The sequence below is a fragment of the Anolis carolinensis genome, unplaced genomic scaffold, assembly GCF_035594765.1.
Source record: "Anolis carolinensis isolate JA03-04 unplaced genomic scaffold, rAnoCar3.1.pri scaffold_10, whole genome shotgun sequence".
In the NCBI taxonomy this organism is placed as follows: domain Eukaryota; kingdom Metazoa; phylum Chordata; class Lepidosauria; order Squamata; family Dactyloidae; genus Anolis; species Anolis carolinensis.
In genome coordinates this window covers 26838120-26855702 of record NW_026943821.1, presented here as the reverse complement: position 1 = coordinate 26855702, position 17583 = coordinate 26838120, and the positions used below count along the sequence as shown (strand labels likewise).

The window sequence follows — 17583 nt, the reverse complement described above, 5'->3', positions numbered from 1 at the left end:
GGCAAGATGGCGCCGGCGGTGGGGCGGTGGGCGGGGCCTGCGCTTGAAAACACGGCGAAAAACCCGACGCCGCAGTCCCGGCCGCGGCCACTAGGGGAGCTCTTCCCAGAAGCAGGCGCTTGCTTTTCCGGGCCGGTGATTGGCAGCCTCCAGAGCGAATCGGAGCCCTGCTTTTGGAGAGGCCCAGCCAAGGAGTCCTGCCTCTTCGGGGCTTCGCAGTCTGGCTGGTTTGGGGCAAAGTTTCCCGGGAAAAAACGAGGCCGGTGAGTTATGGGGCAAAGAGGGCAGGGTCTAGGCATCTACACTGTGGAATTAGCCCAGTTTGGTCCCGCTTTAACTCCCCTGGCTCAGGGCTTTGGGATCCTGGGAGTTGTAGTTTGACCAGGTCATTTGCCTTCTCTTCCAAAGAGTGCTGGAGCCTAAACTACAACTCCTATCATCCCATAGCAGTTAAAAAGCGGTATCAAACTGCGTTAACGTTGCAGTGTGGATGGCTAGGGTGTTGCTGAAATCTGAATATTATTATTTTTTTGTTCCTGGTGTAACTTAGATACAGTACCACTTCTTGGTTAAATTAAAAATATTTTTAATATATTCATGGGAAAATTACAATATTGCTAACCCCTCCATTTGGGAAATAGCTTAGAAAGAAGAAGAAGAAGGTAAATTGCAGTATTATTTGCAAAAAAGGATGGTTTCAATGTGGGGTTTCGACCTCATCCAGGAAGTAAAGTGCAACAATTTTCTTTTCTTCAAATTTGACAGAAAACGTAGCTCAATGCGCAGTAATGTTATGTTGTAATTACTGTATTTACGAATTTAGCACCAAAATATCATAATATATTGAAAACATTGACTACAAAAATGCGTTGGATAATCCAGAACCTTGGATAAGCGAGTCTTGGATAAGTGAGACTCTACTGTATAGTCAAAGTGTATATGTATGGGTTGCTGTGAGTTTTCCAAGCTGTCTGGCCATGTACCAGAAACATTTTCTTCTGACATTTCGCCTGCATCTATGGCAGGCATCCTCAGAGGTTGTGAGGTCTATTGGAAACTAGGCAAGTGGGGTTTAATAATAATAATAATAATAATTTATTGTTTTTACCCTGCCCCATCTCCCTGAAGGGACTCAGGGTGGCTTACATGGGGCCAAGCACAGGTAAAACAGACAATGTAAAAACTCAACAATAAAACAAGTCATAAAACAAATAAGGTCACATACAATAAACATACTATGATAAAATCCTGGTTGTCTCCAAAAAGATACTGGGCCAAAAAAGTGCAAATAGTGTCAGTTATGATCGGAGAGAGGTAGATATCAGAACTATTATGCTATTAAAGTCCTGGGGAAGGCGTACACAAGGAAACTATGGCCGGCTAACGGAATTAAGTGCAATAAAGATAAAACACATATTTTTACATGTTTACATATCTGTGGAATGTCCAGGGTGGGAGAAGGAACTCTGGACTGTTTGAAGCAAGTGTGAATGATTCAATTGGCCACCTTTATTAGCCTGAATAGCTTTTCAGTTTCAAGGTCTGGCTGCTTATTGCCTGGGGGAATCCTTTGTTGGGAGGTATTAGCTGGCCCTGATTGATTCATGGCTAGAATTCCTCTGTTTTCTGAGTTCTGTTCTTTGTTTACTGTCCTGATTTTAGAGGGTTTTTTTTTTAAAATACTGTTAGCCAGATTGTATTCATTTTCAGTAAACATACAGCTTCCACTGGATTCTGATTATTTTGTCGCTCTGTGGCAGCAAAATGGAGTGGCGGAGCCCAGCGGATCCCACTGTTTCCCACGTGATATAAAACTCTGCTTCACGCGAACAAGTTGGCAAGAGAATGTGTGAATAAGCCGCAATGGAAAGAGCCAACGGTGCCGGCCTGCAGCTCCAACCGCTTGCCACGGAAGCTGCATCTTTGCAGGTCCACGAGGACTCCTTCTCCTACAAGGTCAGGGTTTCCCCTTTCCGTTACGTTTAGAATGACATCAAAGAATGTCTGAAGCAAAAAGTTTAGCTTCTAAGGAGAAACAAGTCTGGATAATCAACAATTACGCGGGAAGCTTATTAATACCTGGGTGGTGGAGTGGGCTAAACCCTTGTGCCGGCTGAACTGCTGACCTGAAGGTTGGGTTGCTGACCTAAAGGTTGCCGGTTCAAACCAGTGAGACGAGGTGAGCTCCTGCCTGTCAGCTCTAGCATGTAGGGACATGGGAGAAGCTTCCCAGTAGGATGGTAATACATCTGGGCAACGTCTCTGTAGACGGCCAATTCTCTCACACCAGATGCGACTTGCAGGATTTTCTCAAGTCAGGTGAGCTCCTGCTTGTCAGCTCTAGCATGTAGGGACATGGGAGAAGCTTCCCAGTAGGATGGTAACACATCTGGGCAACGTCTCTGTAGATGGCCAATTCTCTCACACCAGATGCAACTTGCAGGATTTTCTCAAGTCAGGTGAGCTCCTGCCTGTCAGCTCTAGCATGTAGGGACATGGAGGAAGCCTCCCAGTAGGATGGTAACACATCCGGGCAACGACCCCTGGGCAACGTCTCTGTAGACAGCCAATTCTCTCACACTAGATGCGACTTGCAGGATTTTCTCAAGTCAGGTGAGCTCCTGCCTGTCAGCTCTAGCATGTAGGGACATGGGAGAAGCCTCCCAGCAGGATTGTAACACATTCGGGCAACGACCCCTGGGCAACGTCTCTATAGACAGCCAATTCTCTCACACCAGATGCGACTTGCAGTATGTTCTTAAAAAATAAAAAACTTTGGAGGGTCCCCTCCCCCCCCCCCCCCAAAGTTGGGAACAGCTACTTGCAATTAGCACAATGGCTTTTGTTCATAACTAGGAGAAGTGGCTGCATGTGACTTTTCTCTAACTTTAGTAAACACATATTTATGGAATACAAATAGTGTTGTCCAAGGCTTTCATGGCCGGGATCACAGGGTTGTTGTATGTTTTCCGGGCTGTATGGCCATGTTCGAGAAGTAATCTCTCCTGACGTTTCACCCACATCTGTGGCAGGCATCCTCAGAGGTTGTGAGATAACCCGTTATTCACAGGAATAACGCCAAACGCTGCGACGCCAAAAGCCTTTTATATATATAATTATTACTACAACTACAGTATGAACCCATTATTCACAGGAATGGTATCTATCTATGCCCATTATATGTATTTTCTAGTCCTCTGGTAGGCCTATGGTATTTTTTAGGCCCAAAGTCCTTCATCTCCATAAGGTTTGCTATTATCTTCACTTTCATGTTATCTATGTGGAATCCAGGAATGTAAACCCACAGATAGGAGGTTCACATTGTAATACCTGAGATTAAGCTGTTTTATAAAATATTGCATTGCTAAGAAAATACTATGGGATCTATAGGGTCATCGTAAATCAACATATGGCTTGAAGGCACACATACGCATCCTTTATTGGTATTGGCACTGTTTGCCGTACAATTTTGGAAACCCGATAAAGAGCAAAATTGTTCGTGGAGGGAAATGGTTGACCTCTGTCTTGACCTGCAGAATGAAAGGCTTGGCTCAGAAACAAGCATAACCTGCTAGACTTGGATTTTTTGGGAGACAGAGATGTTTGGGAGCTGGGTTATTATTATTTAAATATAAATTGGTAACAAATAATAATTACTGTATATACTCGAGTATAAGCCTAGTTTTTCAGCCCTTTTTTTTAAGACTGAAAAAGCCCCCCTCGGCTTATACTTGGGTGAGGGTTCTGGTTGGCTTATATTTGGGTCAGCTTATACTCGAGAATATATGGTACATTTATTATTTTTCTCTATTATTATTATTATTATTATTATTATTATTATATTTGGGTCAGCTTATATTCGAGAATATATGGTACATTTATTATTTTTCTCTATTATTATTGTTATTATTATTATATTTGGGTCAGCTTATACTCGAGAATATATGGTACATTTATTATTTTTCTCTATTATTATTGGTATTGTTATATTTATTATTTTTCTCTATTATTGTTGCTACTATTACATTTATTTTACTCTATTTTTTATTATTATTAAAATATTTATTATTTCACTCTGATCTTATTATTATTATTACATTTATTATTTTTCTCTATTATTGTTGCTACTATTACATTTGTTTTACTCTATTTTTTATTATTATTAAAACATTTATTATTTCACTCTGATCTTATTATTATTCTATTTATTATTTTACTCTATTTATTATTACATGTATTATTTTCCTGTATTATTATTATTATTTTATTATTATTATTATTATTATTATTACATGTATTATTTTACTCTATTATTATTAAAAGGATACATAAGCACATTTACATTGAAGAAGATAAGAATAATGATTTAATCAGAGTTGGACAGTCTTATCTTAAATTAGAGCTTTATGTAAATATTCAAAAACATTTAACCGACTGATGCCTCAATCAATGTAATTTTATTGGTATCAATTTTTATTTCTGAAATTTACCACTCTCGGTTTATACTGGAGTCAATGTTTTCCCAGTTTTTTGTGGTAAAATTAGGTGTGTCGGCTTATATTCAGGTCAGCTTATACTCAAGTATATACGGGGTATTATTTTTATTTACTTAAAATATTTATATTCCGCCCTTCCTTCTCGCCCCGAAGGGGACTCAGGGCGGAGCACAACATATATACAGCAAACATTCAATGCCAGAACTTAAAATAAACAATAAATATATATATACACACTAAAATCAGTTCTCTTCACATTAAAACCATTATTTAAAACCATTTGCATAATATTTTGTACTATTGAGTGGAAACGTTTTCAACCGTACCTTTTCTTTCCTTGCAGGAAAACCTGATCGGTGCTTTGCTGGCTATTTTTGGGCATCTTGTCATCAGCATTGCTCTCAACCTGCAGGTGAGGAGGATGAGAGAGAATATATATATATATATATATATATATATATATATATATATATACATACACACACACACACACACACACACACATATATATACATATATATACATACACACACATACATACATACATACATACATACATACTGTATATACTCAAGTATAAGCCGAGTTTTTCAGCCCTTTTTTAGGACTGAAAAAGTTTCCCTTGGCTTATACTTGAGTGAGGGTACTGGTTGGCTTATACTCAAGTATATATGGTACATTTATTATTTTTGTCTATTATTATTGATATTATTACCTTTATTATTTTACTCTATTGTTGTTACTATTACATTTATTTTACTCTATTTTTATTATTAATAATACATTAATTATTTCATCCTGATATTATTATTATTATTATTATTATTACATTTATTATTATTTTATGACACAGCAAACAAGATAGATATTCTGGATTTCATATTACCCTATTTTTATTATTATTAATACATTTATTATTTCACCCTGGTATTATTATTATTACAATTATTATTATTATTACTATTAAAAAGATATATAAGCACATTAACATTGAAGAAGATGAGAATAATGATTTAATCAGAGTCGGAGAGTCTTATCTTAAATTAGAGTTTAATGTAAATATTCAAAAACTAACCTACCGATGCCTCAGTTAATGTAATTTTATTGGTATCTATTTTTATTTCTGAAATTTACCACTCTCGGCTTATACTTGAGTCAATGTTTTTCCAGTTTTCTTGTGGTAAAATTAGGTGCCTCGGCCTATATTCGGGTTGGCTTATACTCGAGTATATACCGTAATTTTATTGGTATCTTGGCCTATACTGGAGTCAATGTTTTTCCAGTTTTCTTGTGGTAAAATTAGGTGCCTCGGCCTATATTCGGGTTGGCTTATACTCGAGTATATACCGTAATTTTATTGGTATCTTGGCCTATACCGGAGTCAATGTTTTTCCAGTTTTCTTGTGGTAAAATTAGGTGCCTCGGCCTATATTCGGGTTGGCTTATACTCGAGTATATACCGTAATTTTATTGGTATCTTGGCCTATACTGGAGTCAATGTTTTCCCAGTTTTCTTGTGGTAAAATTAGGTGCCTCGGCCTATATTCGGGTCGGCTTATACTCAAGTATATACTGTATATGTGTGTATGTATGTGTTTGTGTGTGTGTGTATATAGAGTCTCACTTATCCAAGCTAAACGGGCCGGCAGATGCTTGGATAAGCAAATATGTTGGATAATAAGGAGGCATTAAGGAAAAGCCTATTAAACATCAAATTAGGTTATGATTTTACAAATTAAGCACCAAAACATCATGTTATACAACAAATTGTACAGAAAAAGTAGTTCAATACTCAGTAATGCTATGTAGTAATTACTGTATTTACAAAGTTAGCACCAAAATATCATGATATATTGATAACATTGACTACAAAAATGGCTTGGATAATCCAGAAGCTTGGAGAAGCGAGGCTTGGATAAGCGAGACTCTACTGTGTGTATGTGTGTGTGTGTGTATCTCCACGCAACCTGGTTCCAAAACAGATTTCTGAGTCATGCCAAGAAGACCTTCTGTTGCGTTTTCCTTTCCTCAGAAGTATTGCCATATCCGGCTTGCGGGCTGCAAGGACCACCGTGCGTATTTCCGGACCAAGACGTGGTGGTGTGGGCTCTTCTTGCTGCTCCTGGGGGAGCTCGGGGTCTTCTCCGCCTACGCCTTTGCCCCCCTTTCCCTGGTTGTCCCCCTGAGCGTCGTGTCCGTCATAGGTAAGCGCCCCGGCGGCCTGGGATTGTTTCATTTCAGGAGGTAGGATATCAGAGATCTAGCGTGACTAATTTAAAAAATATATATATTTATTATTTATTTACAGTATTTATATTCCGCCCTACTTCCTCACCCCGATGGGGACTCAGGGCAGATTACAACAAACATATATATGGCAAACACTCAATGCCATCTGAAAAACAACATACAGTATAGACACACACAGAGGCAATTTAACATTTCCAACTTCATGACGGTATGCTCGATTCCGGCCACAGGGGGAGCTGTTGCTTCATCATCCATGAGTGACACAGAGTGCTGTACTTCCTCATTCCTTTCCACATGATGCTGGCAGTTTTATGGTGTTGTAAATTATTGTATATACTTGAGTATAAGCCTAGTTTTTCAGCCCTTTTTTAAAGACTGAAAAAGCCCCCCTCGGCTTATACTCGGGTGAGATCCTGGTTGGCTTATATTTGGGTCAGCTTATACTCGAGAATATATGGTACATTTATTATTTTTCTCTATTATTATTGGTATTACTACATTTATTATTTTTCTCTATTATTGTTGCTACTATTACATTTATTTTACTCTATTATTATTATTAATAATACATTTATTATTTCACTCTGATCTTATGATTATTATTCTATTTATTATTTTACTCTATTTATTATTACATGTATTATTTTCCTGTATTTTTATTATTATTATTATTATTATTATTACATGTATTATTTTACTCTATTATTATTAAAAGGATACATAAGCACATTTACATTGAAGAAGATGAGAATAATGATTTGATCAGAGTTGGGCAATCTTATCTTAAATTTGAGCTTTATGTAAATATTCAAAAACATTTAACCTACTGATGCCTCAATTAATGTTATTTTATTGGTATCTATTTTTATTTCTGAAATTTACCGCTCTCGGCTTATACTGGAGTCAATGTTCTCAGTTTTTTTGTGGTAAAATTAGGTGCCTTGGCTTATATTCGGGTCGGCTTATACTCGAGTATATACAGTAGTTAAATTAGCCTCCCCACATAAAGCGTACCTAAATTTCCTAGTTGACAGATGCAACTGTCTTTCGGGATGCTTAGGTAAACAGCAAGCCGGGCTATTTAATTGTCAGGTGCTTAACCCGACCCGGGCTTCGAACTCATGACTTCTCGGTCAGTTGTGATTTATTGCAGCTGGTTACTAGCCAGCTGCACCACAGTCCGGCCCTAAATAGAAAAAAAAGTGCTAAATAGAAAATTAGCACAATGCTCATTATTACGATAAGCTCCACTTCGTTTCATTACTTGTTCGCCGTACCAAAAATATTTACTCTAGGAGTGATGAAACAATTCTAAAAAAAATCAAAGAAACAGTGAGTAATTTGAAGAAACGTTAGCTTGCAGGAAAATGTGCGGTGTGGTTTTGATAACACTTTTTTATTGTTCTGTTTTTGCTCAGCAAGTGCAATCATTGGAGTCATATTCATTAAGGAGAAATGGAAGCCCAAAGACTTTTTGAGTAAGTTTTCGATGCGTCCGTCTGTCCATCCGTTAGGCTTTGCGAAACCTGTAATTCCCTGGATGTTATGCGCTTGTGTGTATGAATGGCAGGGAGAGGGGCTGCGGAATGAAACCACTAACCAAGGGTCTCCGGTCTCCGTCTTGCGCAGGGCGCTATGTGTTGTCCTTTGTGGGCTGTGGCCTGGCCGTGGTTGGGACCTACCTGCTGATCACCTTTGGGCCGAACAGCCACGAGACCATGACGGGAGAGAACATCACCAGGCACTTAGTCAGCTGGCCGTTCCTTCTGTATATGGTGAGCGGGCAAAAGGAAGGCGGACTGGAGCGCATGCACATCTGTATGCGCTTTCATGGATACATCTGTTACCGTGTTTCCCCGAAAATAAGACAGTGTCTTATATTAATTTTTGCTCCCAAAGATGTTCTAGGTCTTATTTTCAGGGGATGTCTTATTTTTCCATGAAAAAGAATTCACATTTATTGTTGAACAAAAAAAATGAACATTTATTACTGTATATACTCGAGTATAAGCCTAGTGTTTCAGCCCTTTTTTTAAGACTGAAAAAGCCCCCCTCGGCTTATACTCGGGTGAGGGTCCTGGATGGCTTATATTTGGGTCAACTTATACTCGAGAATATATGGTACATTTTTATTTTTCTCTATTATTATTGGTATTACAGTAGAGTCTCATCTAACATTCACTTATCCAACGTCCTGGATTATCCAACGCATTTTTGTAGTCAATGTTTTCAATACATCGTGATATTTTGGTGCTAAATTTGTAAATACAGTAATTACTATATAGCATGATGTTGTATAACATGATGTTTTGGTGCTTAATTTGTAAAATCATAACCTAATTTGATGTTTAATAGGCTTTTCCTTAACGCCTCCTTATTATCCAACATATTTGCTTATCCAACATTCTGCCGGCCCGTTTATGTTGGATAAGTGAGACCCTACTGTATTACATTTATTATTTTACTCTGTTAGTATTGTTACTATTACATTTATTTTACTCTGTTTTTATTATTGTTAATACATTTATTATTTTACCCTATTATTATTATTATTATTATTATTTTATTATTATTATTAAAAGGATACACAAGGGCATTTACATTGAAGAAGATGAGAATAATGATTTAATCAGAGTCGGACCATCTTATCTTAGAGTTTTATGTAAATATTCAGAAATATTTAACCTACTGATGCCTCAATTAATATAATTTTATTAGTATCAATTTTTATTTCTGAAATTTACCGCTGTCGGCTTATACTGGAGTCAATGTTTTCCCAGTTTTCTTGTGGTAAAATTAGGTGCCTCGGCTTATATTTGGGTCGGCTTATACTTGAGTATATATGGTATATTTATTTGTGCTGCTAAATGCTGATTGAAAACCATTTTTTGGTTGTGTGTATGGATGAGGAGATAGATTTAGACCTAAAACTAAATCGTCCTCCTTTGTGTGTGTTTCCCCAGCTGGTGGAGATCATCCTTTTCTGCCTACTGCTGTATTTCTACAAAGAGAGGAAAGCCAATTATATTGTTGTGATTTTGTTGCTAGTCGCGCTCCTGGGTAAGTTTGACGCGTGTGCCTAATCCAGATACAGTATTTTTCCTGTACGGTACTTGCTTTCTTTTCGAACCCTTAAGATGTGTGTGAGAAAGAATGCATATTTGTATTTCTTCTCCTCTAGCAACAGCAAGGTTGTCGTTTCACATATTTGCAGGTTCCATGACTGTCATCACCGTGAAGGCCGTGGCTGGCATGATCGTGGTTTCGATTCGGGGGAATTTGCAGCTGGGATACCCCATTTTCTACATCATGGTGGTTTGCATGGTGGCCACGGCAGCCTTTCAGGCAACGTGAGTTCCCTTCCTTCTTCTAAAACTGCTTTCAATTCCAGTTCACCGTTGAATGTCAGCATAATAATAATAATAATAATAATAATAATAATAATAATAATAATGATTCATTGGAACTTATGCCTCAAGTATCACCTCCCTGCAGTTAAGAACTGGTGGGATCACAAACCTGCAAAGGTTGTGGAAAATGAACACGCAAAGATACTGTGGGACTTCCGAATCCAGACTGACAAAGTTCTGGAACACAACACACCAGACATCACAGTTGTGGAAAAGAACAAGGTTTGGATCATTGATGTTGCCATCCCAGGTGACAGTCGCATTGAAGAAAAACAACAGGAAAAACTCAGCCGCTATCAGGACCTCAAGATTGAACTGCAAAGACTCTGGCAGAAACCAGTGCAGGTGGTCCCGGTGGTGATGGGCACACTGGGTGCCGTGCCAAAAGATCTCAGCCGGCATTTGGAAACAATAGACATTGACAAAATTACGATCTGCCAACTGCAAAAGGCCACCCTACTGGGATCTGCACACATCATCCGAAAATACATCACATAGTCCTAGACACTTGGGAAGTGTTCGACTTGTGATTTTGTGAAACGAAATCCAGCATATCTATCTTGTTTGCTGTGTCATACAACGTCGTTGTGTCAATAATAACTTTATTTTTATACCCCGCCCCATCTCCCCAAAGGGACTTGTGGCGGCTTACATGGGGCCTGGCCCGATGAAACAAACAAATAACAGTAACAAAGCAATAAAACAATTATCCCAGTAAAAAACCTCAACATCAATAAAAACAATCATTAAAATCAACAAGCAGGATACAGTGTTAAAAACAGGAGACTAATTCGTAGATCCCAGGCGAGATGCAGAGTGTTACGAAATGGGAAAAGGAAATTTCACAGTTGAATGGACAATAAAGTGCGGTATAAAATGGCAAGACAACAACAATGGGACTATTATGGAATGGACAGATAGATCGAAGGCCTTTTGGAAGAGCCAGGTTTTTAAGCTTGAAATTTTAATTGAAATGTAATTAAAACAAATGATACATTTTTCAAGACCAGGGAAGCTGGGTAATTGTGCTGCTTGAGCGGTGATGGCATGATCGTCAGCATAGATTAAACTTTGTCCCTTTTGGAGTAGAACCAGGAACAGAACATTTTTCATGTTTTGTCACATAGTGTAATCGATAATGCTCAGTGTTAATGTTATCAATGTATGTGTTGTGACTCAGCCTTTGTGTGACTCTGATGAGGATTTTGGGATGCAGTTTCAAGATGATGGGATTCAGGTTCAGGATGAGTTTCAAGATGACTCTGATGGGGATTATGGGATTCAGGTGCAGGATGAGTTTCAAGATGACTCTGATGGGGATTATGGGATTCAGGTGCAGGATGAGTTTCAAGATGACTCTGATGGGGATTATGGGATTCAGGTGCAGGATGAGTTTCAAGATAACTCTGATGGTAATTATGGGATTCAGGTGCAAGGTGTTCCTGCTGTGAAAAATGAGGAGCAGGGAGTTTTTCTCATGGGAAGAAACGACGTTGTTTCTGATGATGATTTTCAGGTGCAAGAAGCAGAAAGGGAGAGTAGCTCCCAGCCTCTGCCTGATAACACTAACGAGCCCTCTGGCCTTGAAAGCCTTGAAAGCGATGAGGCTGCTTCTCTAGATCGGGCTAGTTGTTTGGAATTTCAGGGGTTGCAGAAGTTTCAGAATAGCAAATAAGAGGGAGGTCAAAGGACAAAGAAATGCCTTCATGTTATGCTATTAAAACAGTCTGCTGAGAGGGAGATCTTTGTCAAAGCAATTTCCTTGCTTGAATCAAGAACCAAGTCTGCTTTATCTTATAGCCTGAATGTATTATCGTTTCTGGGACTTTGGCTTCATTTTAAGGACCTTGTTTCATGCCTAAGGTTTCCATGGATTTGTTTCTTACAGCCTTGTTTTTGTAACTATCTTTTGGAACTGAACTTTTGCCTTTTATGAACTATCTTTTCCTTATTTCCTAATAAACTACAAAAGACTACGATCTGTGTGCAGCCTGGTGTCTTTAGCAAGGTGAAGCTAACCTGAGGTGCGACGGTATGTTCCTAAAATATATTATTTTCTTTTTTGTAGATTTTTAACCCAAGCATCGCAACTGTATGATGCGTCGCAGATCGCCAGTGTGGGCTACATTTTATCCACCGCAATGGCAATCAGTGCAGGTAACATCAATCAATAAAAATAAATAAAAATGGTTGAACATTGGCCACTTTTCATAGGTTGTTTTAGCTTGCTTGTCACATTCTAACACATAAATAACAAAAGAATACATTATTATGATAACAAGACTGGCCCAGCTTTTGGCAACAAGACTATGGGTTGAAGATAATTGTTTGTTTCCATTTTTCCTCTCTTTTGGATCAGGCGCAACGTTCTACTTGGACTTCCTTGGCGAAGACATTCTCCATATTTGCATGTTTGCTTTGGGGTAAGTTTACACAATGGATTGTTATTTTAGTGTAGAAGGTTTTATTTTGTGTAATAATGTGGGGTTTTTTTTACCTTATGTGCTGTGTGTTATTGTATTATTGTTGGAAACCACCCTGAGTCCTTTCTGGGAGATAGGGCGGTATTTAAAGTTTATTATTATTATTATTTTATTGTATGACACAGCAAACAAGATAGATATGCTGGATTTCATATCACAAAACCACAAGTCGAACACTTCCCAAGTGTCTAGGACTGTGTGAAGTATTTTCGGATGATGCGCGCAGATCCCAGCAGGGTGGCCTTTTGCAGTTGGCAGATCGTAATTTTGTCAATGTCTATTGTTTCCGATTGCCGGCTGAGATCTTTTTGCACGGCACCCAGTGTGCCCATCACCACCGGGACCACCTGCACTGGTTTCCGCCAGAGTCTTTGAAGTTCAGTCTTGAGGTCCTGAGAGCGGCTGAGTTTTTCCTGTTGTTTTTCGTCAATGCGACTGTCACCTGGGATGGCAACATCAATGATCCAAACCTTTTTCTTCTCCACAACTGTGATGTCTGGTGTGCTGTGTTCAGAACTTTGTCAGTCTGGGTTCGGAAGTCCCACAGTATCTTTGCGTGCTCATTCTCCAATACTTATTATTATTATTATTATTATTATTATTATTATTATTATCTCCTTTTTGCTTCCCTTTCAGGTGCCTCATTGCGTTCTTGGGTGTCTTTCTGATTACTAGAAACAAGAGGAAATCCATCTTTTTTGAACCTTACATTTCCATGGATGCAATGCCAAGTAAGGGTTAAAAGTAATTTATCTGAACGCTGCCTTTGATATACAGCAGAGTCTCCCTTATCCAAGCTAAACGGGCCGGCAGAAGCTTGGATAAGCGAATATCTTGGATAATAAGGAGAGATTAAGGAAAAGCCTATTAAACATCAAATTAGGTTATGATTTTACAAATTAAGCACTAAAACATCATGTTTTACAACAAATTTGACGGAAAAAGTAGTTCAATATGCAGTAATGCTATGTAGTAATTACTGTATTTACAAATTTAGCACCAAAATATCAGGATGTATTGAAAACATTGACTACAAAAATGCATTGGCTAATCCAGAATCTTGGATAAGTGAGTCTTGGATAAGTGAGACTCTACTGTATCTATTTTTATTTATGAATTTGACCCATAGCTGCTGCATTTCCCACCCTCGTTTTATACTCGAGTCAATAGGTTTCCCCAGTTTTTGTGGTAAAATTAGGTGCCTCGGCTTATATTCAGGTCGGCTTATACTCGAGTATATACGGTACTTAGTCGGAATGGCCTACAATGCCCCCACCCATACACATGCATGCGTGACTGTCATGGATGTTCTAGCTGTTTAAAGCCTACTCCCTAAAGTGGATTTAAAGTGGGAGCCCCCAGTGGCGCAGCATGTTAAAGCACTGAGCTGCTGAACTTGCGGACCGGAAGGTTGCAGGTTTTAATCTGGGGAGCGGAGTGAGCACCCTCTGTTAGCTCCAGCTTCTGCCAACCTAGTAGTTCAGAAACATGCAAATGTGAGTAGATCAATAGGTACCGCTCCGGCGGGAAGGTAACATTGGTGCTTCATGCAGTCATGACATGCAGCCATGTGACCTTGGAGGTGTCTACGGACAACGCCGGCTCTTCAGCTTAGGAATGGAAATGGGCACCAACCCAGGTTTTTGAGTAATTACATTAGACTACCGCCGATTTCTGGGCCTGAATATATTGCCCAAGATTTCCCTAGCCTAAAATGATGCATTTTAATATATTGGATTTATGGTTCCCGTCCCCTTGCTCTGGTCGTGTGTTATTTATTGTTACAATTGTATTATTTTACTTTGTTTAATAATGTGTTATTATGTTGTTATGTAATGTTTGTGTTGCTTTTATGACTGTAAACCGCCCTGAGTCCCATCCGGGAGATAGGGCGGTATACAATAGAGTCTCACTTATCCAACATTTGCTTATCCAACATTCTGGATTATCCAACGCATTTTTGTAGTCAATGTTTTCAATACATCATGATATTTTGGTGCTAAATTCATAAATACAGTAATTACAACATAACATTACTGCATATTGAACTACTTTTTCTGTCAAATTTGTTGTATAACATGTTTTGGTGCTTAATTTGTAAAATCATCACCTAATTTGATGTTTAATAGGTTTTTCCTTATTGCCTCCTTATTATCCAACGTATTCGCTTATCCAACATTCTGCCGGCCCGTTTATGTTGGATAAGTGAGACTCTAATGTATAGGTAAGTGAATGTAATTTGAAACCGTCTCTGATCTGGATCGGGTTTAAATAAGCCTGGTGATTGGCCGTAACTAGTCTCTATTGTTTATACAATGAATAATGGTAGACTTATGTATAGTATCAATATAAACAAACACTGTATAATACAGTGCTGTATTTATACAGTAGAGTCTCACTTATCCAACGTAAACGGGCCGGCAGAATGTTGGATAAGTGAATATGTTGGATAATAAGGAGAGATTAAGGAGAAGCCTATTAAACACCAAATTAGGTTATGATTTAACAAATTATTATACAATAAATTTGACAGAAAAAGTCGTTCAATAGGCAGTAATGCTACGTAGTAATTACTGTATTTACGAATTTAGCACCGAAATATCACGATGTACTGAAAACATTGACTACAAAAATGTGTTGGATAATCCAGAACGTTGGATAAGCGAGTCTTGGATAAGTGAGACTCTACTGTATATGTTTAACCCAAATGGATTTATTTAACTCTCAAACCAAACGTATACAATAATAATGAAAAATAAAATTAGGATTACGTCGGGTTCGGTTGGAGTTGATATAGTTTCTTGTTTTGAATCCAGTACTAACGAATAGAATTGTTGCTACACCAAGTAGTCTTATTGTTGTTTTGATAATATATTCTCAAGATTTGTAACAGTATTCTTCAAGACTTCATGTCAGGGGAAAACCTTTTCCTTTAAAGTGGATCCAAGGTGTTGTGTGATGAGGTTCCAAGAGGACCAAGGGTTGGGAAGCTGTTGGGTTCTCTTCTCCTAGTAGTTGTGCTGTGCCAACAATTTGTACAGAATATCAGAACCTTCTCTTTAGCCCATTTATATAGGGGCTCACACATACCAGAGTGTAATTGAGGTTTTATGGCTGTCCTTTGTCAGCGCTTGGTCTGTGTCCAGAGATGTCAGAGATTGGAGATCATGACAAAAGCACTGGGCTAAATGGACCTGTAGTTTGCTTTAGTACAAAAAGGCAATGTTAGCGGGCAGACCAAGCTCTCCCCTTATCCTTTCCCCTTATTTCAGAGTCTTGCTCATGTTTCCTTGTCCGTTGCAGGCATGCACAATTTGCACGACAACGGCACCGCCGTCCAGCCGGACCTCAAGACCTCTTTCTCCTACGGCGCCTTGGAGAGCAACGACACCGTCTCGGAGATCTACGCTCCGGCCACGCTGACCGTGGTCCAAGAGGAGCACGGCTCCAGAGCGGCAGCTTCGCCTCCGTACAGGGCCCTGGAGCACAGCAAACGGGAGTGACCGCCCGGAAGGACTGGGCATTCCACGCCGTATTTATTTATTTATTTCTCTCTCAAAGATTTATTTCTCACCAAAGATTGAGTTGAGCTCGGGGATGGGCCAACTTGGGCCCGCCCTCCAGGTGTTTTGGACTTCAACTCCCACCATTCCTAACAGCCGGCAGGCTGTTAGGAATGGTGGGAGTTGAAGTCCAAAACACCTGGAGGGCGGGCCCAAGTTGGCCCATCCCCGAGCTCAACTGATGTTTAAATAGGCTCGTATCTATCTCACACCCAAAGCTTCTGCCAACCTAGCAGTTCGAAAACATGCAAACGTGAGTAGAGCAATAGGTACCGCTCCGGCTTCTCATAAGCGGCCCCATATTGACCCTCATCGGCATTTATGGCCTGGCAATTTCACAATAAGATGTTGCTCATGTTGCCTTGACTCTCACATTCACAAGACAAAACTGCGTAAATCAATGTCTCAATAAGGTCTACTCTTGGGGCCATTCAACACAGGAGTTGTTTGGGAATATCACTTTCTGATTTCTGTTTTCTGGATTATGCCCAACTGTGTAGCCAACCCTGTCTTGTTTAGTTTTGTGCTTTCGTGTGGACCTCAATGTTACCAGCTGACCATCTTCACAGTCTATGTAAATAAATAGAGCTCTATGATACACCCAAAGCATTGCAACCGTGTTTTTTGTTCTTCTCTGAAAATGCTGTGCATTTTGTGCACATTTAAACGCATGAATTGCATGCCGTGTTGTGAATTGCACAGCGCAAGGATGTCTTAATATTCCTAGGACCTGTGACTGTTGCTACTAGTTTAGATTGCAAAACCTTCCACGTGAGAAAAAAAGCCAATAATAATACTGTAGTAATAATATAAGCTTAGGTTGCAAACCCTTCTCTGTGAGGTAAAAGCCAATAATAATAATAATAATAATAATAATAATAATAATAATAATAATAATAATAATACAATAAGCTTAGATTGCAAATCCTTCAGTGTGAGGAAAAAAACCAATAATAATAATAATAATAATAATAATAATAATAATAATAATACAATGCTTAGATTGCAAATCCTTCCGTGTGAGGAAAAACCCAATAATAATAATAATAATAATAATAATAATAATAATAATAAGTTTAGATTGCAAACCCTTCCACATGAGGAAAAAGCCAATAATAATAAAAATGATAATAATAATAAGCTTAGGTTGCAAAGCCACATGAGGCAATAAATATAATAATAATAATAATAATAATAATAATAATAATAATAATAATAATAATAATAATGCCTAGGTTGCAAATCCTTCCGTGTGAGGAAAAAACCAACAACAATAATAATAAGCTTAGATTGCAAATCCTTTCGTGTGTGGAAAAAGCCAATAATAATAATAATTATTATTATTATAATAAGCTTAGATTGCAAACCCTTCCACGTGAGG

General features: G+C 38.6%; 1 protein-coding gene across 3 annotated transcripts; it reads left to right on the top strand.

The window, feature by feature from the left end:
* The first annotated feature begins 110 nt into the window (after window positions 1-110).
* nipal3 (NIPA like domain containing 3) lies at window positions 111-16808 on the top strand. Of its 3 annotated transcripts, none has more exons than XM_062962041.1 (13): window positions 111-263; window positions 1761-1956; window positions 4840-4908; window positions 6529-6700; window positions 8165-8224; window positions 8376-8521; window positions 9710-9806; window positions 9961-10096; window positions 12225-12313; window positions 12516-12579; window positions 13276-13370; window positions 15943-16212; window positions 16380-16808. In XM_062962041.1, the coding sequence occupies exons 2-12, from the start codon at window positions 1864-1866 to the stop codon at window positions 16140-16142; spliced, it is 1221 nt and encodes a 406-aa protein (XP_062818111.1). In that variant the 5' UTR covers window positions 111-263; window positions 1761-1863; the 3' UTR covers window positions 16143-16212; window positions 16380-16808. The 3 variants fall into 3 exon arrangements, with proteins under 3 accessions (XP_062818111.1, XP_062818110.1, XP_062818112.1); XM_062962040.1 differs by having other exon boundaries at window positions 16368-16808; XM_062962042.1 differs by lacking the exons at window positions 12225-12313; window positions 12516-12579 and having other exon boundaries at window positions 16368-16808.
* Window positions 16809-17583: the final 775 nt, after the last annotated feature.